Below are 23,108 nucleotides of genomic sequence, written 5' to 3' on the forward strand. Positions count from 1 at the left end.
ACAATGAAGAGCATTAAACACCCTGTGCAAGTGGAACCATGGATATAAATAATCAAATCCAAGACTCGACTTTTTTTTGTTCCTCGATTATTAGTGACATTGTTCATTGTGGTTGTAACCGTATTCTTAATCAAGTGACAATTTTATTTTCCTCATCATATATTAACTAATCTTCATTATTAAAACTTATAAACGTGTCGTCTTCTTTATAGTCATCTGAATAGAAAAAATACATGATTGCTTGAATATTTAACAATCCGAGATCACTCCATTGTGTTTAATCTCAGTAAGTGTTAGAGTGACCGATAGATTTGAAACACTCAGAACCGAAACAAAGCGTGACTGATTTTGGATCTAAATAAGTTGATTTGACTGATCCAATTTGAATTTCTCAAAGTACGATTAGTGATTATTTGGTATGCTATGCAAAAATCAAGATTTTGATTTGGTAAATCTTATGAAAAATTAAGATTTCCTTTTAGTTAAGCAACTTGAATTGTATTTTTGTTTTTTTGGAAGGTTTTATATATTGATATATGAACCCTCGAAGATTGCTCCTGCATTTTTTTTCTTCTTCATATTAATAAATTTGATCCTCTATATTTCGGTAATCTGTGGAGACCCACTCACCATATATTGCAGAGAAATTAAGAAGAAGTAAAGTTAAAGAAAATAGAAAAATATTTCTGATAAACACCAACACCATGCATTAAGCTACCCTACTTACATTAATCCTGCAAGCTAGCTAGCTACTTCCTACCAAAATAAACACCGGAGGTTAGTTACAAGGCAAATTTCAGATTCAGTCCTTCTTCCCCTTCTTCTTCTTCTTCTTCTTCTTCTTTGTGATTTTTCTTCTGGTTCATGTTAATGTCATGATCATCTCCTTGATCAGTGAGGACCGAAGAAGGCTCTTTGAATTCAATCTGCTCTGCAAAATCTTCCAACCTGAAGGTGGGCACCCAAGGAGACTCACCAGATTCCTTCTTCTTTGTGGGTTCCCGTTCATCGCAGCTGAGTGCTCGTTTCCTGCCAGCAGTATCATCACGAATCTCTCTAAAGCTTCTGATCAAAGCGAAGAACTGCTCTATCTTCTCCTCTTCATCTTCTTCTTCTGTTTTTATAACTTCCAGGTTTTTGGTCGCGTCTTTGCCTTCCTGCTTCATTTCTTCCATTAATTCAGCTTCTCGTCGTTCTTCACATTTCCCTCCCTTAATTTTATAGTTCACTAGAATATTCTTCTTCTGTTTATGTACCGGCATGGACTTTGATTTCCCGGCTTTGAATCGGTCTTCTCAGCGATTCGTTTTTCAGATCGTTACCAAGCAGCTGAAATGACGGAAACAGCCAGGCAACTACCCTCCTAATTGGGATTGATTATGGGCATTTTGGTCAAAAAAGGAGAAAATACACACTACCTCTACGGCTCTATCTGGCACCTGCCCTAGAAGGAGATCAAGGGCTATCGTCATCATCTATCACGTCGTTCATCTAAAAGTTAAAGTGACGTCATGGGTTCAACTCCTGCCGGCGGCATATGTAATATCCCTATCCCCATATATAAAGAGCCCCTTTGTCCCAAAAAAAAAAAAAAAAAAGTTAAAGTGACGTGTTTTGAATGACGTCACTCTATACATTTTATTTTTTAGTGATGATTCACATTTTTATTTTCAATTGAAAAATAATTAAGTTTTAGGGTTTAGGGTCTATACCAAAATTATTTCGTCTCCTCAGCTTTCAGCAAACCAAGCAAACCAAGATAGTAGACTTTGGGAATTAAAATTAGGGAAATGGCTATTAGAAGTCTTACTAATAATATTAGCTAGTAAATTAATCAAATTAAGAGGCCATGCACTTGTGTTTTGGTTTTGGAAGGAAATCAAGGATTTCTTCCATGTTACACCATGCTTCGGTTAATAGTGCCTTGAGTCTATGCACTTGATCAACTCATAATCATTGTGCCTCCAAAGAGAAGTGCCAACCTTTCTCATTGAGCTAAGCAAACTTTTATTGCTTTAAAGCTAGACATATCCAAAACCGATGATAAAATAGAATAGAATTCTCTTATTAGAGTTTTATCTTGTCTTAGTTTTTGTCAATACTGGTGTGATTTGATCTGTAGCTTAATATCTACGACATCTTTTTCTGTTAAAATAAATGAGGCCCACTTCTTTTTCTTGGTTTCATGGCTCGAGGGGCCTTAGATAGGAATGTTCTATTAGCCTTTATTTGTTCTTACTGGTTTTGGAGGTACTGTTTAGACTATTAGATCAATTCAGAAAGGTGAATGCATTTAAAGAAATCTCTATCGCTAAACATGTGCTTGAAATTTCTCATATTTTCTTTGCTGATGATACTTTTTATATTTTGTAAGGCTTTTGTTGAAAATGTATCTATTCAAATAATTATGGATATTTTCTAACTCTATTAGTCAAATGATAAATCTCAAAAAAAGTTATGGTTTCCAAATTCGATTATCAGTCCTTTTGTAAGAAAAAAATGTTAAATAATTTAATCTAACGGGATAAAATTTTAATTTGTATATTATTCGAGCCAATAAGCAATTATCCAATCCGATTCCGATTGCTTATTGGACAAATACATATATTTTTCGGTTAAGAAAAAATTTGGATTTGAACACCCTTAAACGAATATGAAGGCGAATTCGGAGGCGGATTTTGGCTATCCGTTTACATGTCTAAATTCCCATGTATGTATGCTTAACAATTTTATTGCTTTGGATTTCAATATGATAAAGCTAGATATGAGTAAAGCCTACTACAAGCCTGAGTGGTCATTTCTAGAGGCTACACCATACAAGTACGGTTTCCCCGCAAAAGGATACGATGGATTATATTGTGTAACTACTCCAATCTACTCTGGGAGCCCGCTTGAATCCTTCAAACCATCAAGAGGATTACAACAAAGAGACTCTCTCCCCATATCTCTTTGTTTTATATGCCAAAGTCCTATCAACTCAAGGAAGCAGCTTTGAAGAACAAGATCAAGGGAATCAAGATTTCTAAAAGAGGAGAAAGAGTTACCCACTTAGCATTGCAGACGGCATCATCCTCTTTCACCAAGCAACTCAGCAAGAAATATCTAAATTTCACGAGGTGATTGGTAATAATGTGTACAATCAGGCCAACTCTTGAACATCCATAAAACTAGGGCTTTCTTTTCTTTTGTCGCCAAAAATAAATGGCTACGGTTTCTTACCGTCGCCTTAACAACAATTTCTCTATGTTTTTAAATAAGTGTCGCCCTCACCTAATATTTGGCGATGGTTTGTGTAAACTGTCGGGAAAATGTTTAGATTTCGGCATTTTAAGCATTTTTGGCAACGGTTTATAACAAACCATCGCTGAAAACAATGATTTACCTATGTTTTTAAATAAGAGTTGCCCTATTCTAATATTTGGCAACGGTTTACTATAAAGAAATTATATTTAGCGACGCTTGCAAAAAGAAGCGTCGCCAAAAATGGATTTTTTTGTAGTGTCTCAAGCCACTATCAAAGCACCTGAGAAGACCAATAGAGACTTTTTTTGGTCTAGTGGAGACAAGTCACTTATTTAGACCATTAATGGGATGTTATCTAAGGTTTCTGAAGTTAGCCCTTTTGTCTCGGAAGGCGTGGGAGCTCCTCAATCCCAATCAATCTCTTTGAAGAAGGCTTATGAAGCAAAGACACTCAATTTGGATAGTTTTCTGCAAGCTAAAGTAAAAGTGAATGCCTCTTGGGGGTAGGAAACCAGGGATTTCATGAAAGAAGGTCTACTATGTCTGATAGGGAAAGGGCATTCCGTTAATCCATGGATTCCAGGAGTGAAACTTACTTAATATCCTCAACTGAATGATAGAGATGCTCCTATGGAATAATCTTCATGAGAAAGCCCCAACTGATCCAGAATGGGATGCGATACAGAAGGATAATATTGCAACACCGGATCACATTTTTCTTCAATACAGATTTAGTAACCAAGTTTGGTCACATTTCACTCTTTCACTATGGAAATCTCATGATACAGTGAAGTCCTATAGGTGCAGCAGTTAATCAGTCAGAACATCAGAAAAATAGGTAACAATCGAACAACATTGTATGGCACCTCAATGGTTTGTGGATTATATGGAACAACTACAACAACAAGATTCACAGACATAGCTAGCATAGATACGGCTTGGGAGATTGCCCAGAAAACAAAACAAATGACATGGGAATTCAGTGATGAAGATAGCACTCAATAGATTCACAAAAATGAATAAAATCAATCATTCAAGATGCTCGAGCACTGGATGCAGGCTTTGATGAGATCAAATTCAATCACACTTTTAAGGGAAGGAACTCATGCATGCTGCAGACCTTTTGGCCTTTCAAGGAGAAAAATCACAAAATTTATTTTCTTCTAGCACTGCCCCTTCCCACTTCCTTGTGTGGACTCTGTTATTTGATTATTTTTCTTGTAAGCAGAACAGAGGTTTTAAACTAAACTAAATTACTGTTTCCCAAAAAAAAGACTTCAATATAATAATAAATAATAATAATAATAAATAAGTAATAAAAAAAATAAAACTGTGCGTTGAAAATTCTGGGAAGTATAAATCAAAACAAAATCACATTATAGAATTTAATTTCTGTGAATCATTCAATTTATTATAAAAGAAAGAGATGAAGAAAACAAAATTCATGGAAGGTGCTACTGGGTTTTTATTGCTTTAGGTACAAAATCTTCCAAAGGGGAGTAATTCACATACAACTCTAAATTAAGCTGTTAGGATTTCAGATCCTAACAAATTTTCTCTCTTGAAATGTTTGCTTCGATAGAGCAATAATAATGGAAAAAGAAACAGAGTGATGTATAATATGAGTCCGGATCTGTGACGGCCGCCCGACCACAAAGGGGGGGGCCCACGGTAAAAAACACTTTTTGAAAAAGAAAAAAAACTTTTTACCCAGTGGGTCCCACTGGTTTTAGGGGGAGCAGATCTGGACCCGTAACGGGGAGATGATCCGGATTCGTATAATATAGCTTCTCTCTAGTGGTAGGAAAATAAAATTTTCATCATCAAAAGACTTTCTATTATAAATTTGTGTCCTCCTTTAAAATCGTATATTTTTTTTACCAAAAAAAAAATTGTATATTTTGGTTTTAACTTCATCCAAGAGTGAATTGTAATGAATTTGCTCTAACTTCCCTGAATAAGTAACTGTTTAATCATTGTGAAATTAAAGAAGAGTTACATTCTTTGTGGATGACTGGGAGTGGCTCGAGTGAAATGCTAATTGAGAGTTAAATGCTTTATACGTTATGATTCAATTAGAGAACTATGGGCACATTTTACATGAAGATAGCGATAACGAACATTTTTATAAAATCCTCATTATTGTGTTTGCTCTAAATAGAGAAACTAAGTTATTTTGTTAGAATATAAATAAGTTTTGTATTATGCTCATGGTTTTTAGTGTATCGATCACTTCAAAAGATAATTTTGAGATATTGGAGCTAACTGACACACTATATGTTCACAACAAGAAAACCCAGAAGATTCACCCCAAAGATCTATTTGGATATTCTGAATTTAGTTTTCTAATTAATCAACAAAATCTGGGTTTCAAATTCCCAATAAATAAATAGTGATAAAGAAATATTAAGCCTGGGAGTTGTTTGATCGTCTTTCTCCAAGGAAGAAGCGAAACATAATCAACTTGAATTTGAGACAGCTATTCGAAATCTTAGCGAAACACTGGATTTGTTATCTCATTTCTGATTTTCATGAAAAAAGACCAATTGAAGTGGAGGGTTTCTTCAAGCAACAAGGAGCTGAGTCAACTATTCAATCAAATGATATTGATCACGTTTCCCGTCTCTTCTTGAGAAAGAAGTGGGGTATTTCTTTGCAAAATTGTGCTCAATTTCATATGTGGCAATTCCATCAATTTGATGTTCAAATGACAAAATTCTTATAGATTGAGATGATTTTTCTTCAAATCAAATACTTAACCGTTAATGTTTAATTATCTTTGTTGTGCCATAGTGCACCATCTTTTCCACATGTGGGCATGAATGTTCGTCGGAACAAAGAATGTACGTAATTTCATTTTTCAACATTAGAGCTTCTTTGCTTATATTATTTTCAAAACCTAATCTTTGTCCAAGCTTGAGCAATATAATTCTATATATCATTAGTTGCTATAAAATTCTTTCAAATGTCACTTATACCACATGTAAATATCTACAAAACTAAAATTTATGTATTTGACAGAAAAGATCATCCATCATTTACATAAGACTTAAATTTATAGAATATTTAGCACCATTGATCATATTCATGAATGAGATGGAAGCACTTTCAAGAACTCCAATACCAAACTAATCTTTAATAGTGTGATTGATCTCCCCAGCAATTTACAACAAGTGTGAGACCTCTAAAGATGTCTACTGAGGGCCTAAGGCAATGCGTTTCGTCTTCGATCTCCTTCTGGTGTTAGCTTTGCACTTTTGATTTCTCTTTCCTATGCGAAGCTCAAACGGTGCTCGTGATTCTTGTCACTCATCTCCGCCATAATTAAGTGTCTGCAAATTAAGAAGGATCTTTTCCTAAAAAGATGGGCAGTTTTCAATGAGGAGTAAGCAGTTCTTCCTTCACCCACCTAAAAGTTAGACATGAGAGAATTTAAATAGGGATAGTTATGTCATTTGACTCTGATAAAAATAATATAATTATTTTAATAATGAGTTAATAAAATATTAAATTAAATGTTAAGAGTGTACAACTTATAATTTTGAGAGTGTGTAATCTATAATTTAAAATATTAAACTTGCAACATAGAATTTAAATTTTACTAAAGTATGCTTGTAAAAAATTTCTAATAATTTTTAAAATACTGTATTATTTTTTATTATTATTTCAAAAAGAAATAGATTATTGGATCTCTTATCCTACCATCAATTGGGAATCAGTTACTTACGCAGTTTTGCAAGCTGCTTCAAAGTAATTTATTGGTCGGGTGTGATCTCCAAAGATAAATCTGTCTTCCTGTGTAGTTTGTTGGAACTCTACATAACTCTAAAATTAATATTATCGTTTCTTCAAAGTGTGATCCCAAAATATACAAAATTTGTATTTTATACAAAATCATACAGAAAGTCATTTTGATACGAAACACTTGCTACTGGGTTTGTGATCATTGCTCTATCTGTTTGAAAAAAACAATTCTTATAAATGTCTTGTACAAAATCATAAAGAAAGTCATTTTACTACCAAAGAGTTGCTATTGGGTTTGCAATCATTGCTTTATGTATTTGAAAAAACAGTTCTTATAAATGTCTTTAAAATTTAAAAATGCATTTATATAGAGTCTTAGTTGGCTCTCTTTCCAATGCCACCTAATGCCACATGCTTCCCCAAAATAATATCTTAGATGCAATAATTGATAAGGGACCATAAATCTTTTGCTTGTATTCAAATTTAGAATATTTAATACCAATTGTTGGTGTGAAAATATGTTCTTAGCTTCATGGTTAGTTTTTGATTCAGATTTTGCTCCTGAGACCAAAACATGGTGAAACTGAGCCGTTTTTGAGGACGAGAAGCCACCTCCGACGATCTAGTTAGTCAAAGCTAGCAAATCAAAGACTCCATTGAAAAGTAAAAACCTAAAGAGATGAAGAAGATCATACTCTTCAAAGGTTAGAAAGCAAGAGAGTGGTGGTGGCTGAAATGTTCAGAATTTACCCTGTTCAAGCTTGGTGAGCGGTTATACACTTGATCCATACCTCAAGAGATAATATGCTTCACAGCCCTTGAATGCTGATTTTATCAGATAGAGGGTGGAGATGGCTTCTTGGAGTAGTTTGTTCAACAAGTTAGGTTGTGTGACCAGCTGAAGACTTTGTTGGAGAGTTGAGATATCAACATCAGCTTTTGCTTTGATATGACACATGTCTGTAGTTGAGAGGACAAGAAGATGGATACAATGTCCAAGACAAGCTTGAGTCACGTGAAAACTCCTTTGTCAACAATAGCATTTAATGCTTCTTGGGATATTCAATGCTGAGTTGAGAGCTTTGTCAAGCCATTTAATGTTGAGTGAACAACTTTGGACAGAGGTATACTGATTACCATATTTCTCCTATTCTCTGCTGAGAAGTCATATGAAGTAGGCAGAAGTGACAAGTCTGAGAAGTGCCGGACGATTCCTCTTGACCCAGATTTTAACCCTTGATCTTGGCCCAATAATCTGGTATGATTCCTTATCTTGAACCATAATTTCTGACCATAACACCAATTAAGGAAACATTATTAATTTTTTTGCTTTTCGTTGGAGAGAGAGAGGGACAAAACTCACATGAAGCCTTCATACATGTACATTTTTTCATCAAATTTTGCCATCAAGAGACTTTCAAAGTCATGATTCCCATAAAGCCTCCGTGGATATCTTCTAAAATCCACATCTACAGGGCATTTTTAGGTGCCTAACCCGGCCACATGGCATGCTTCCTCCAATCCCCCATACAAACCCTTCTGTAACGTATGTCCAAAAAAGCACTAGCTATGAAGCTTTTCTAGCCCGAAAGGCCCACTTGACCTTTGGACACCACGTACCCTTTGGTCACGTTCCACTCCTTGTTTCAATAAATGGAATGAATAACTGATATTTGTACCTTAGCCTCAGTTCAATTACTTGAATGAATGACTTTTCTACCATAAAAAGACACTAGGAAGAAAACCTTGTTTGGTTTTCTTTTTTCTAAGTTTTGGCATGATATTCCTGCAAGTTCATGCTAACTCCACAACAGTTCATGGACCACCTCCTTCTGAATAAGACCTATTCAACTTTCATGGAAAGCAATGAAGAATGATAAATACCCTGTGTGAGGGGTCCCATGAGCATGCAAATCGTCGAATCCAAGACTTGACTTAGCTTCCTTAAGCAAGGAAGAGAACTCAGTTGATTAAGGGAACTCAGTAAATGAGGAATATAATTTATGTTCTTTTTCTCGATCCATTGCTAGTGATATTATTTACTATGGTCTAGCCAGTGGCTGAGCTACATTGGCCCCTACAGTTTTTTTAAATATTTGAAATTCCCCCTAAAGATCCTCTCTCCATGTGTGAAACATAGCAACATAGCACTCGTCGTCCTCAAATTATTTGAAAATTTTCCCATTTTGTTTTCAAAATTTTGAAAATTTTCATCTCTCTTTCATGTGTGAAATATAAGTATCCTAGCTCTCAATTGGAGTACATTTTTCACAATACATATAATGAGTAGAAAAGTTATATATATTTTGTGCAAGGTTCGAAAAATCGCTCTGTGTCGCCTTGTCGTGGCTGGCGACACCACCGAAACGACGACATATCGTGATATGTCAGGCAATAGTTGGAGGGGTGTCGATAAAAAACCGACTCCTAGTTTCAAGTGGTATTTTGGTCATTTTAGTCTGAATTTTGTTGTGTAACCTAACTTGTGTCCAACAAACACACTGGGAGCATTAGCTTGACCTAAAACATCACCTAAATTAATGTTTCTAATCGACACATGTTTGGCTATCTACGGGCAAAACTTGAAGTCTGAAAAAGTCACGAATTTGTATGAACCAAATAATGTAATAGTTGGCGATGACAAAGCAAAATGTACTTATAAATGTTGAAAATCGGAGCAAAATATGGTTAAAATGCAAGAAACAGGAGAAAGAAACGACATTGGCCACATATCAGCAACTTTTGGTGATCTATCATCGACTTCGTGTCCAAGGGGGTGTCATGTTGCCTCCCTCCGACATGACAATATATCGACACTTCCAACCGTGGTTGTGTGAGAAATTAATATTGATATTTTCCCCCTCCCGATGTTAAATCTGGCTCCTTAATCACGTGAACATGTTATTCCCCTCCTCAAAGTAATTGTTCTGCACAAAAACTTATAATCAAGTCGTTTTCTTTATATATAATCATCTCGATTCTCGAGTAAATACATGATTACCTGAATATGTTAATATACACTCCCAAATCACTCCATAAGATTCAGTTTCAGAAATGTTAGAATCATCCGTTCTGAAACACTCAGAATCAAGACAATGTATCGTGACTAATTCTGATCTAAATAAGCTGATCTGATTGCTCCGATTAGGATTTCTGAAACCATGGTTGACGATTATCGGTGATCTGTCGAAATGGGTTAGAAACCACCACCATATATTGCATGTCTACTGTGAATGAGTGCTACAACCTACAGAAAGAAGCAAGCAGTACATGCAGATAAAGAAAAGAGAAAGAGAAAAACGTTTGTGATAAAACCCACTAAGCTACCTACATTTCAAGCTAATTCAATTTCTACAAGGCAAGTTGTAGATTCAGTCCTTCTTCCCCTTGTTCTTTTTCTTCTCTGTGATTTTTCTTCTGCTTCTTCATCTTAATGTAAACATCTCCTTGATCAGTGAGGACCGAAGAAGGCTCTTTGAATTCTATCTGCTCTGCAAAATCTTCCAACCTGAAGGTGGGCACCCAAGGAGACTCACCAGATTCCTTCTTCTTTGTGGGTTCATCGTTGAATGCTCGTTTCCTGCCAGAAGTACCATCACGAATCTCTCTACAGCTTCTGATCAAAGCGAAGAACTGCTCTATCTTCTCCTCTTCATCTTCATCTTCTTCTTCTTCTGGTTTTATAACTTCCAGCTTTTTGGTCGCATCTTTGCCTTCCTGCTTCATTTCTTCCATTTCAGCTTCTCGTGTCTCGTCGTTCTTCACGTTTCCCTCCGTTTTATAGCTGATTAGATTCTTCTTCTGTGCCGGCATGGACTTTATTATTTGCCGGTTTGAATCGGTCTTCACAGCGACTCGTTTCCGAGATCGCCACCTGGAAGCATGAAATGACGGAAACAGTCTGCCAACGACCCTCCTAATTGTGTTTGATTATGGGCATTTTGGTCAAAGAAAAAGAAATCACTCTGTCATTTCCTGCCCGAGAAGGAGGTCACGAGCTATCGTCATCAGCCATCACGTCGTTCACCTAGAATGACGTGTTTTAGATGACGTCATTCCACACTATCTTTATTTTATTGCCGTGATACACATTTTTTAGGAATAATAGTTTTTTTTTGGTCGTAAGGAAATGAAAAACTTCTAAATTTTATTAAGAAGAGAAAACTTCCCGAACAAACTTCATAGAGGGTGTTAAGTGCTAGTTGACAATAAATAAAGTTGGATGGACCCAAGCCACCAAATGCGGGCCAGCCCTTGTCTAGAGCGAGTCCGGATCAGTTACCTGTTGGGGGCGTTGGGGGAGCACTCTGTACTCCCCAACGACTTTACCACCATAAATACAGGGAGACCCAGGGGTTGGGTAAGTCTTTTTATTATTATTTTTTACTTGTGGGTCTCACAGGATTTGTGGTGAAAAAACCATTGGAGAGTACAGAATATTTCTCTGACGGTCTGATGATCTGAATTCGTCTAGTGCTACCTGAGGTCAGGAAGTGTGATTGGAGATTTTTAGATCTCTTATAGTGAAACAGTAATTAGCCAATTCAAAAACTTGCAAAGCTGTAAAATCTCATCTACTACTGAAAACCTACAGTCGATTCACCTCCCAAGGCTTAAGTAAATTCCCTCTTTAACTGCCTTTGTCTGCACAACCTTTGTCGAAGAAATCCTTATAGGCGAAGAGAGCAACGATGAAAACCTCATCTGGGTCTCAAATGAAACAACCTTCCCCTCCAACTGAAGTATCTAAGTTCGATGCCCCATGCATCCATAAGCATTTGAAATGGTTAGAGAATGAAGGATGGACCACAACTAGAGGACTTGGCATAAAATTTGTCTGGATATGAGAAGAAGATATATATGATGGCCTGGACCTAAATCTAAACCTCTCTCTTTTTTGCTTTTCAGAATAAGGACCACTTTGACCAAGGAATCCCCTGGGTCGTGCTGTTCTTCCACCAAAAACTTGGAATAAAGGAATTTGAGCTTTGGGCATAAGGACTTCGAAGGAGAAGCGACACATACATGCATGGCACATGAAAGGCAAACTGAAAGCCACCACACAAATCAACACCTGATTCCCCACCGGTGATAGATACTTCTCTTGCCACGCTCGCATCTTTGATTTCTTCTTCTTGTTCTTGATGTTTGAAGGCACTACCTTTTAGAGTGCCCGAAAGATGAGGAAAGACCTAGATATAGGTCATGTGAAGGCGAGGCCCTAAGCATTTAAGAAGGTTTGCTACTTGCAGCAGCTGAAGGGATTGATCATTTGCAGGTAGAAAGTGATTGCTTAGACCTGATTAACACTATTAATTCACAAGTTTCTACTCCAGTGGGTCTTTTAAACATTGTGAAGACATCACTCATTTGGTTTTCTATTTTATTTCATGTAATTTTTCTTTTGTTCTTAGGGGATGCAATACTGTTGCTCATTCCTTAGCTGGGAAGGCTGTTACCTCGGTAAGGAGGACTATCTGGCCAAATTTCTCTTCTTGGTGGTTAGATTTGTGTAACTCTGACACCTTGTATGATGCTTGCTCTTTGAAATAAATTTCATTTAAAAAAAAAAAAAAACTAGACCTCTTTGATTCCAATAATGAAAGAGATGCACCTCTGACCTATGTGGAGGTACTTGGGCTAAAGACATGTTGACTTTGTAGCATTCAGCTATTGTCTCGATACAATCTCATGCTTCTTAAGGATGTGGAAAATGGCAAGGACATCGTCCAAGGTAATATTTGAAAATATCACAAATAATTTTTTTTTTGGTGAAAAAATAATCAGGTTTTTACGAAATAAAAATATGAAAATAGCTAACTAGAAGCAAACCGTGTATGAGGGGCAAGTGGGATGGTGTTGAAAATAAACAAACTAGACTTTCTGTGTTATCAAATTAAGACATTTGATAGTTACCAAAAAAAAATTAAATCATTTAGTTTTTTGCTTGAAAAAAAAAATCAAAATTAAGTCATTTGACCAACACTTCTTAGTAAAGAGCTTACGGGTTAACTCTCCCTAGAGGTTTTTTAAATATTATATAAATATTATCTTAAAGATGTTAAACTGGTTTGGATGAATTACAAAACTAAAAAGTAAAAGAATAAAAAAATTTAAGCTCTTTTGTTTAAATTTTGACAAAATTTAAGAGTATTCTAAGATAAATGGTGAAAGGTAAACACAATTCAAAATTTACAAATTGAACCTCGAGAAGTTGCTTTGTTGGCCAAAAAACCAAAGAGTTCAAATCTCCTCTGAATTAGGGACAAAATCCTCCATTATATTTAAATAATACATATAAAAAGTTATCCCTTTAATAATGTAGTTAAGACTTATATGTATAAGCTGACCCCATAAAATGTCTCTATTATATCTATGACTAAAATATAAATATTATAGTCATTAAGTCTTATAATTTATTGGACATTTATCGAGGGACTACCTCCAAAGAGAAGAGCCAAGCTTTCTAGGTGGTGGCAGCTGAATGATAACCCATAATTTCATTAATTTGGGTGTAATCCACTTGCTAATAGTGATGATCAAAACAAAAAAAATATTATCTAAGTCGTGTATGTTGATATTGAAATCATTGTGCTTGTTTTGTTTGGGTCAAAAGAAATTCTTATCCCATCTTTCATGTTATAAAATATTCATTTTAATTCATTTCCTTGAGACACGTTTTCATTAGTTTCTAAGTTAGACGTAGAGAAACGGTGAGTCCCGATCCTTTTCGCTTGGTCAAGTCATTAGTTAATTCACTCACCTACTGAATGAGTGACACACGACTTGTTCCTAGCACACGGGTGGCCCAACCCTATTGGGGGCGGGGGGTGAGGTGGCAGACGCCATGTCCTTGCAGAGAGGATCTCAACCACGGTCCGACATGTCCGACCAAGTTGCTGTGTCGGTGGCTGGCGACACCACTAACATGGCGACATATCGCTGACATGTTGGCGATTTTTTGAGTGATGCAGCTTCAGTTGCCACTGCATCAGTGGTCTTCGCATCTGGCACATTCGACAGACACCTACAACTATACTATGGTGATGGGTGCATGCAATCAGACCTGAAGGGAAAAGGAAAGAACTGAAATCCTGAATGCAAACATGACCCCGTCACGGTTGCAGGTAAGAAATTATAAGAAAACTAATTTTTCTCATTCTTACTTACTGAAAATAAATCTCGCCGGTAAGAGAGTACGAGATTTCACGGCTTCTTCAACCGTCCACCATGGTTTCCGTTGTCGCTTCTGTTCTGCAGAGAAAGAGAAAGGAAAGAAATAGATGAGAGAGAAAGAATAGTTAATGCGATTTTTTTTTTTTAATTTTAAGATTTTCGATATTCTGAAAATTTATCGCGATATATCGCCAAAAAGGGGATATATCGCGATATTTCGACGCTATATTTTTCAATATTTTGAAGATTTATCATCGATTTTTAGAAAAATCTTATCGGAGGTTTCGTATCGCCCCCTAGCAATACCTAGCCGACACACAGTACCGTGATCTCAACCCAGAGGCCACATGACCAGTTAGGGATCTATTATATTTATACCATGTAGAAGATGGATCGCTCTACTTATAAATTAATACTACTTTCTAGTCGACTAATAGAATACAATTGTTTGCCAAAAAAAAAAAAAAAAAACGGAGTAATTAATATTTTGACGTTTGGATAGATAAAGTAATATTTTTAGTTTTAACTGAGTGGGCCCCCATTTGTAGCTAGCCTCACTCTGGGCCTTGGAAAATGGACCTATAAGGCTATAACAGAAAATCATTCTCAATATGGGCTAACGAAGAAATCGCAAACCACGTAACTGGTCTTTGGGCCGGCTTGCATTGGGCCAGAGGCCTTGCGTATCAAACTGAACCAGACCAAATACCCAAAATACCCATAAATAAGCTGATTCATGTTTTAACAGTTTGGTCTGGTTGAAGGTGGTCATTCGGTTGGCGGCCCGGTTAAAAAACCAGAGTATATACATGCCATATGGTCAACTACACAGTATTAAAGGTGCAAGTTTAACCTTGACGGCCCTGACCAGCCCTAAGCCTACCTTGAGTCAGGGCTTGGGCTCAAGATTTTGGCTTTAAGGGCGGGCTTGGGATTACTCTTTGGCCTACGAGGCCTGTCTCGACCTCCCCTGATTTTTTGTCCTGACACGGCCTTTATTTTGGCCCTGATTCTAGCCCTAATCATAACCCTAATTTTGTCATTGATGCTTGATTTTAATGAATTAAGAACAAGGATAAGAACATGGTCAATCAAGGTCAGAGACAAGTATAGGGCCAATTAGGGCTAGGGATGTGGCCAATCAGACTAGAGACAGGGTCAATCAAGGCAGGAATGAGCTTAGATTAGAATATATAGGGTTGGGCTTGGGATTACAAAAGCCCGGCCCTATTGCAGTCCTACATAGTATATTTCCTATGCAACTTGGTGGAGAATAATGATTAGTTTGCTAGGCCATCGAAAAACAGTTTCTGGTGTTTCTTGCCTAGAGAAAAAAAAATCGGTTGAATAGCATGTGACAAAACTATTTTGTTTCAAGTAACTTATGAAACATAAAATGAAAATTTTTGCTTCAAGAAATAATTTTGATGCAACAACTATTTGTTGTATAGTTGTTGCGTCTCTTTCATGAAGCAAAAGTTGGGTGTAGACTAGATTTAAGTAAATGACTTTAGGGCCTGTTTGTTTACATGAATCCCGAGATTTCAAATCTCTAGATTCATGAATCTAAAATTATACTTGTTTGGTTGTAAAAATCTCTAGATTCATGAAATCTAGAGATTCACATTTTTACACTAATAAACGTGAATCTGTAGATTTATGGGTGAGGGGTGAAATCTAGAGATTTCAAAAAAGCTATGCATTTACACATTCATAAAAATCACGTCAATCAAATAGTTTTTTAGGATGAATCCACAGATTTCATTCCACAACCAAACATTTAATTTTATAAATTATGACTCCACATATTTGAAATCTCTAGATATTTGAAATCTCTAGACTCATATAACCAAACAGGCTCTTAGAGAGGGGTATTCATAAAATTTGACATTTTAAACATAAGAATTCTGCCGAAACCAAAGTGTTTTGGCTTTCAATAGCCAATTTTATCTAGTGCCAAAAAAGTGGTTTTACTTTAAAAAACAACAAAATTATTTCTAGTATTTTCAACAGAAACACACTTTGGCTTTCAGCCTGTCGTAAGATGAGGGGAGAACATGTCAAAATGTATGAGCAAAACAAAACTCAAACAATTGATAATATTGTAAAGGGAAACTCAAAAATAGATAATCTTAAAAAAATAAATTTTCAATCTTTTTTTAAGATCAGTATATTAGTATCAATTGGAATGGGAAGTAGATTATTGGGGTTAGTCACACATTACTCTGTTTCATCCTTAGAAAGGAAGATGCTACTTTAGTCTCTGACCATAGACCCATTAGCCTGTGCAATGTCTTTTGCAAAATCTTGACCAAACTGCTTGCTATAAGGCTCAAACCTTGTTATTAGAAGTTCTCTCTCCTTTTCAAAGGGCTTTCGTCCCAAAAAGATGAATAACTAATAACACAATGATAGCCAAGAGCTCTTCCATTTTATGAGCAAGATTAGAGCTAAGCTAGGATATGTTGCGCTAAAGCTTGACTTGTCTAAAGCTTGTGACAGAGTAGAATGGCCTACCCTTTTGAAAGTGTTGGGAAGCTTAGACTTGGAGCCCAAGTGGTGCGAACTCATCAAATGCCTCATCACTACCACTTTTTTCTCAATAAAAATCAATGGTACCCCATACTCCTGGTTTGCAAGGTCTAGGGGCCTTTGACAAGGATGTGCAATTAGCCCTTACTTGTTCTTACTAGTTATGGAGGTTCTTTCAAGGCTCATAAGTACTTTCCAATGAGTAGAGGCCTTTGAGGGTATCGCAATTGCACGAAATGCACTTGGAATCTCACATTTGTTTTTTGCTTATGATACTTTCCTATTATGTAGGGCTACTGTTGATGTTGCATGCTTAAGACTATGTTGGATTTGTTTGCTACCATTATAAGACAAGTTATTAGCTTGGAAAAGAGAAAAATGAGACTCATTTACAAAGTAAATTCAGATGCCACTTTTGATCATATTAATAGAAAAGTGGGATGGGCTTCATCATGTGCAATTGGCAAGAAGCACCATCTTTTGCAGTTTTTCAGCCTAGTTTTGCATCAACAGTTTTAATGGCAAAAGCGGAGGCTATGAGGAAGGCAGCACTTCTTGCATTAGCTGAAGGCATTGACCATGTTATTTTTGAGTCTGACTGTGAAGAATTAATTTTAATTCTACAAAGTCAGAAGCTGCCGCCTATTTCGATTCAAGCATTCATAGAAGACATCTGATATTTAAGTTTTGCTTTTGAAGAATGCAATTTTACTTTCATTTCTAAGAGATTCAATCATGTATGAGATCATCTAGCAAGGAGGACCAAGTCACTCACAGGCATGATTAGTTGGCCTTTATCCACTCCCTGGCTATGAAATCTTTGTAAACTGTTTCCTCCACTTAGCCTTAATAAAATCATCTGTTTTATCAAAAAGAAAAAAAACACACACACACTAAAGAAGACCTGACCAATAGATGCAGCACAAGAACGTTTACAATTGGCGCCACAAACATCGAACATTAGTATTGGACCCTTCGAGAAATGATTAAAAAAAAAAAAAAAAACCCAGAACTGATGCGAATCAATCCAGAATCAAGAATTAGAACATTTTTCTCGGGACAAGGAGTTTCCAGTTAGATTCTCTGTAGGTTCTTCTTTTGGACTACTTTGCGCAGGCTTCTGTCCATATTCATGCGAAACGCTTTTTTCTTTTATTTTATCTTACAAATCACAGTTGATTTCAAATGAAACCGCTTTCCTTTTGCCTTTTTCTTCTTTTTTCCGTCTGTAACCAGTAGATTGCCCATCATCAAAGATGGAAACCCACCAATTCTTACTACCACTTGTTCTTGTTTAAAAGCTTTCTTCCTTTCTACTGACTTCATTCTCTCATTTTTCTGGTTTAACAGTTTAAAGTTTAAAGTTGAAAGTTGAAGGTTCTAACGGAAAAAAACAACAAAACCCAACAATTTGAATTTCATGTAGAGACAAAGAAAGACTCGTCAGCAGAGGAAAAAGCTTGTCCATGGAGGAGACCATCAATGGATATAAGGAATTTAACTAACAACTTGACTCATTAGATTCCTTATTTGGGTCTGCTTTATGAGTTTAGCCCGTGCACCGGCCCTCACTCACTGAGCTTTCTCAGACCACCAACACAAAGGTTTACTTCCCCTTCCACCACCCAATGCAGCATCCTATCACTGTCACAGAAATCGAATACAATCTGTTTGTGAAATTGCGCGTGACACTGGAAAGGAGGAGATGGAGAAGAGAGAGAAGAAACTCAATCAGGTAAGAAACCACAACCGTCCTCCACCTAAGCTTTACGACTTACGAAACATCTTCACTCACTCAAATGAATAAATAATTCTCTTCTTTTGCCGTCTCTTGCTGTTAATGGGTTACTTTTTCGGTTGCTGTTCGCTTCATTCGTCTGTTAATGATGGCTCTTTACTCATTGGGCAAGTGAAATTATATTTTACTACTTGGGTTAACACAGGAACATGTTATAGATACCAAATTTGGATTCCACACTTCCTTTGTGGCTCAAATGGAATCTTTCTGGAACTAGCAAAACAATGATGGAACATGCCCATCAAATCTTGGAAAGAAGCTTAATTAGCTATAAGACCCTTGTATTAATTTTGGGTCCTCTTCGATTCTTCATCAAATGGATGATTACAGTCTTGACTGCTGCGGCTGTCCTGTTATTAACAATGGCAGATGGTCGGTTTTGGACTGATTTTCTAGTTTAGTGGTCCTTATCAGTCTCGTTTTTCATAAATTAAAAAAAAAAAAAAAAAAAAAAGTCCAGAACTGATAGGGCAAGCCTGCTGGGCTTTTGATCAGTTCAATGGTCTTGTTTCATTTCGACATATTTGTTATAAGTGAAGTTCTCTTTTCCCACAGTGAGGAGATCCATTGTCTTTATTGCTGTTAAAGGGGACCTTAGGGACAGTGTTGGACTTGTTATATTACAATACCAGAGGGAGATTTATGACCTTGACTCTGTTCACCATGGATGAAGCTAGAAGCTATCTCCAAAATCACTTATTGGGTGTATGTTACACCACTAATTAGTTGATCAGAGATTGATTTGATCCATCTACAGCTTTTCTTTTGCATCGTACATATTTAAATCTGCTTTACATCATCTAATTTAACATGATGAATCAGCATTGCTCGTTGTCACTCTGCAGGACTGATCTTGGCACGCCCTCCAACAAGCAGTAGACAGGTGGAATGGTAAATGTCTCTGATTCACCATATGCATTCCAGCAAAGTGGGTCCGACACAATCTCCCCTTGGGATGGAAGAAGCTCCACATCTGACAGTGTTATGTTGGTGCAAGGGACTTGATCACTGCAGGCAAAATGAATCGGGGGACTTCGCACATCATAAGTTCCTTTAATGTTTGTGTATGAGATGTCTGAAACAAAGACTGCTGATGTAGCATTAGTACATGGTTTGTTGATGCAGTAGAACTGGTCAATTATGATTGGATTCCTCACAGTATCCATGTGAACATTGTTGAAGGTCACATGAGATACGGAACCTGATCCGCCTTGCCATGTCTTGATCCTTGCTCCATTGTCCGAAAGCTTTATGAGAGAATTTGTGACACTGATGTTGGAGACGCAGGCCCTCGAGTTGTGATTGCCTAGACTACCAATGCTGGAGATAGTAGAAAGAGAGGGAAGCCAATCGCTTAATGAAAGTTTTTATCTTAATGTTCACTTCTCATTCATTCAATTAACTAAGAAGAAAAAGATTACCTGATTCCATGACTTGGCCCACATGTGATGTTGTTTATATCTACATTATAAGAACCAGTTCCAATTGAAACACAATCATCACCTACAGGAAGTCTCAATTGGTATAAGCAGGTGACACTGGCAAATGGAAAGAATGGAAAGATGAGGAACCTGTGTTCATACCATTGGCGATAACTGAATTATATATCTCCACAGAGTCTGTGTTCTCTATGTGAATTCCATCAGTGTTGGGGCTTAGAGCAGGTGACTTTATGGTGATTCCATTTATATGAACACCTCTGCAACCATCAAACCTAAAGTGGAACTGGGGGCTATTCTGGATTCTGAGCCCCTTGACAGTTAAATTGGAACTCATGAAGAACCTTATGGCCTGAAATCAGAAACAGTGACTACTTAGCCATTGCTGTAGTTAAAAAGAAGAATAGTTGGAAATGCATTGGGTTCCAAGTGGGCTTACAACAGGGCTATCACATGGTCCCCGCATCATTGTTCCATTTATTCCCTGTTTCATTGATAAACACAACAGAGAATCAACAGAAGCCTTCAAAACTGTAATTCAAGAGAGTTTAACGACATGCATGTATGTAGTTCTACCTTGTGAGGTTTGCAGGGAAGGTTCCACCACTTCTCTCCTCTTCCATCAATAAGCCCACCTCCTTGAAATGCCATGTCATTAATTCTGTAGAAGACTAACCACTGGCGTTTATTACTTTGTGGCCAGGAATCAGGTCCATCAGGTGGCATAAGAGTCCCGTCAATCTTCTCAGATGAAAAAAGTAACAAGGTCAGAATTAGTCTGCATTTTGTTCTGTTAATTAGAAGATACAAACTAAGATTGCAAATTGACCAGGACCACAGGGTTGAACCACTTTACCTGAAACACAAAGTTGTTTTGGCATGGACCAGTGAAAATTGTAGACTGTATCATGAATGAGTAGTCCTTCGGAACTAGAAGAATTGCTGATTCGACTTGACAAGCCTCATCCCATGCCATCGTGAAAGCCTGTGTGTCATCGGTAATGCCATCCCCAACAGCACCATATGATAGTACATTATAAATGCCAGTAGAATTGGTGCAGTTCCCTTCAGAAATTGGGCTGGCAGGCTCTGGTGCTAATGCGGGGGGTTGTGAAATTGGGGATATTTGGTGCCTGTGCTTGTGTTTTGTGTGGTTATGCAGTCTAGCTTGGGCAGATAGGAAGAAGAAACAAATGGAAATGCAGAAGACTAGAAAGAACGCGCGGGGAAATTTCATTGTTTGGTTGAAGTAGCTCTGAACAGGGGACAAATGTTGCTAGGAGAACTAAGCTAACTTATGGGTGGTCTCTCGCAGTAGATAGGCAACATACAGTGTCAAATTTCAGAGAACCAAAGTTGGGTTTGTCACTACTCTGCAGCTAGAACAAGGGAATGCAGAACCAAGGCAAGGGCACCTATGTCTCAAGAAGTCGATTTCAACCTATTTCTTTTGAGTATGTTGTAAGCACTCTAAGCAACCAAGCACTAAAACAAGTTGCAAGGGATGAACTGAGTCAGCTTGAGGAAGACAGGTACAGAGTAAACTAGCTTGAAGCCATTTATATAGGCTCTTTCCTGGTAATCTGCACCTTCCAATATATTTTTTTAATCATTTGTTTGATGGTGGAACCGACCAATTCCATTTAAGAATGTCCCTTTTGGAGAATGTGGAACCTGCAAGCCACCCTTGTGGAAAAGGTGAGATTGAATAAGGGTAGATTGGATAGGTAATAGATGATCTTCCCACCCCCCACCTCCACCCCCACCCAACCCCAACCCCCTCCCCACCCCATGTTGTGCCCACAACTTTCAGTTTCTTTGGTCCCAATCTTTAGTTATTTCAGCACAGTTCTATAGTAATCAAATCTTCTTTTGTTCCCAGTTGCAGAATCAAGAACGGAAATTTGGTGGGCACAGATATCAAGAGAATTTATCTGTAATTCCCAATAGCATCTGAACCAAACAATTCAATTGCAGGAGTTGATACTATATCAGTTCTTGTGACTCTAGCTCTTTTGGGCATCAAATTTGATAGTTCTAGCCGGATTAACATTTTATTTGTTTTGTTCCATGACAGAAATTTACCAGAAAGGAAAGAGATTGACTACCTATTAAGAATGCAGGTGGGTTTCAATCAAGTTCAGTTGCTGAAAACGGAGTAAGTCTGATTTGGTATTTGAAATTCTTAATTTTTCTAATTTGGACAAAGCCATGGAGTAAGGTTTGCACTTCAACTTTTTGTTGACATAGAAGCATGGACGTGGATAATCCACTTCCTGAGATGGAAGGCCTATGGAAATTTAATCTACCGACCAAAAACCCTTGTGTGTGGCTGGGTTTGCTTTGAGCTTTTTTGCTGACAACTACTAGTGCCCACTTTAGATTTCTTTTTTGTCTGGAATGGGTATTACTTGGTTTTTAATTTTTAGGTTTTCATCCATTGAGATGAAGGTTTTTAGATTCTTTAATTAAGATGGATAAGATAAAAGATTTTGGGTTAGTAAGAGAGAGAGAGGAAGAAAACAATTATCTACAAGATATAAGGCGTATGTGCATAAAATCTAGAAACTTCTAACCTGTTAGAGCATTAGACTAAAATAGTCTCTAAATTTTTTTGTCCTCTTTTCATAAGAGATAGTGAAAAAGACTGATATATCCTTATGGCCATCTTCCTAATTTTTTTCTTTTCTTTTATAGTATAATCTTCCTAAATTCATTATTTTAATATAAACAGGCCCAGCATTGAAAAACATCGTCTGCTGTGCACAATGGTGCACTCTCTTGAAATGTCACGTGGAATATTACAATCTTGTGATTAGGATTTTTGAGTTTCAATTTATCAAACTAGACCTATTTTTTGGGTTCACCTTTTACGTTCGAATCAAATTTGCCAACCTTTGTGAGTCAACCGACTGTGGTCCCAAGCTCACTCCCAAGTGGTTTGATAAACTTCATGTCTAAGGTAAGTTCGAATTCCCTTTGCTCCTTTGTTTCTTGCATTGAACAATTGTGTGTTTTTTGGCCTAGGCATGGGTGCTATTGGTTTTTGTGGATTATACTAGGCTTCTGGTGGGGTTTTGCTAATCGGGCTAGTGCTTGCACTAGTACTGCAGAGGGCTAATGCTTGCATAGGTCTCACTCGATTAAAAGTCCGAACATTGCATAGCGGGGAGCAC

At 37.0% G+C, this 23,108-nt stretch overlaps 1 protein-coding gene across 1 annotated transcript; it reads right to left on the reverse strand.

Annotated features, from left to right (window-relative positions):
• Positions 1–19,262: 19,262 nt before the first annotated feature.
• On the reverse strand, positions 19,263–21,448 carry LOC149008583 (polygalacturonase At1g48100-like). Its single transcript, XM_089167326.1, has 6 exons — positions 20,789–21,448; positions 20,509–20,673; positions 20,372–20,416; positions 20,077–20,284; positions 19,915–19,996; positions 19,263–19,813 (listed from the first exon to the last, which is right to left on the reverse strand). The coding sequence occupies exons 1-6, from the start codon at positions 21,167–21,169 to the stop codon at positions 19,312–19,314; spliced, it is 1,383 nt and encodes a 460-aa protein (XP_089023452.1). The 5' UTR covers positions 21,170–21,448; the 3' UTR covers positions 19,263–19,311.
• Between the last annotated feature and the right edge of the window lie 1,660 nt (positions 21,449–23,108).

Source organism: Hakea prostrata, chromosome 8, assembly GCF_041222555.1.
Source record: "Hakea prostrata isolate BN-2017 chromosome 8, UWA_Hpros_2, whole genome shotgun sequence".
NCBI classification, from domain to species: Eukaryota; Viridiplantae; Streptophyta; class Magnoliopsida; order Proteales; family Proteaceae; genus Hakea; species Hakea prostrata.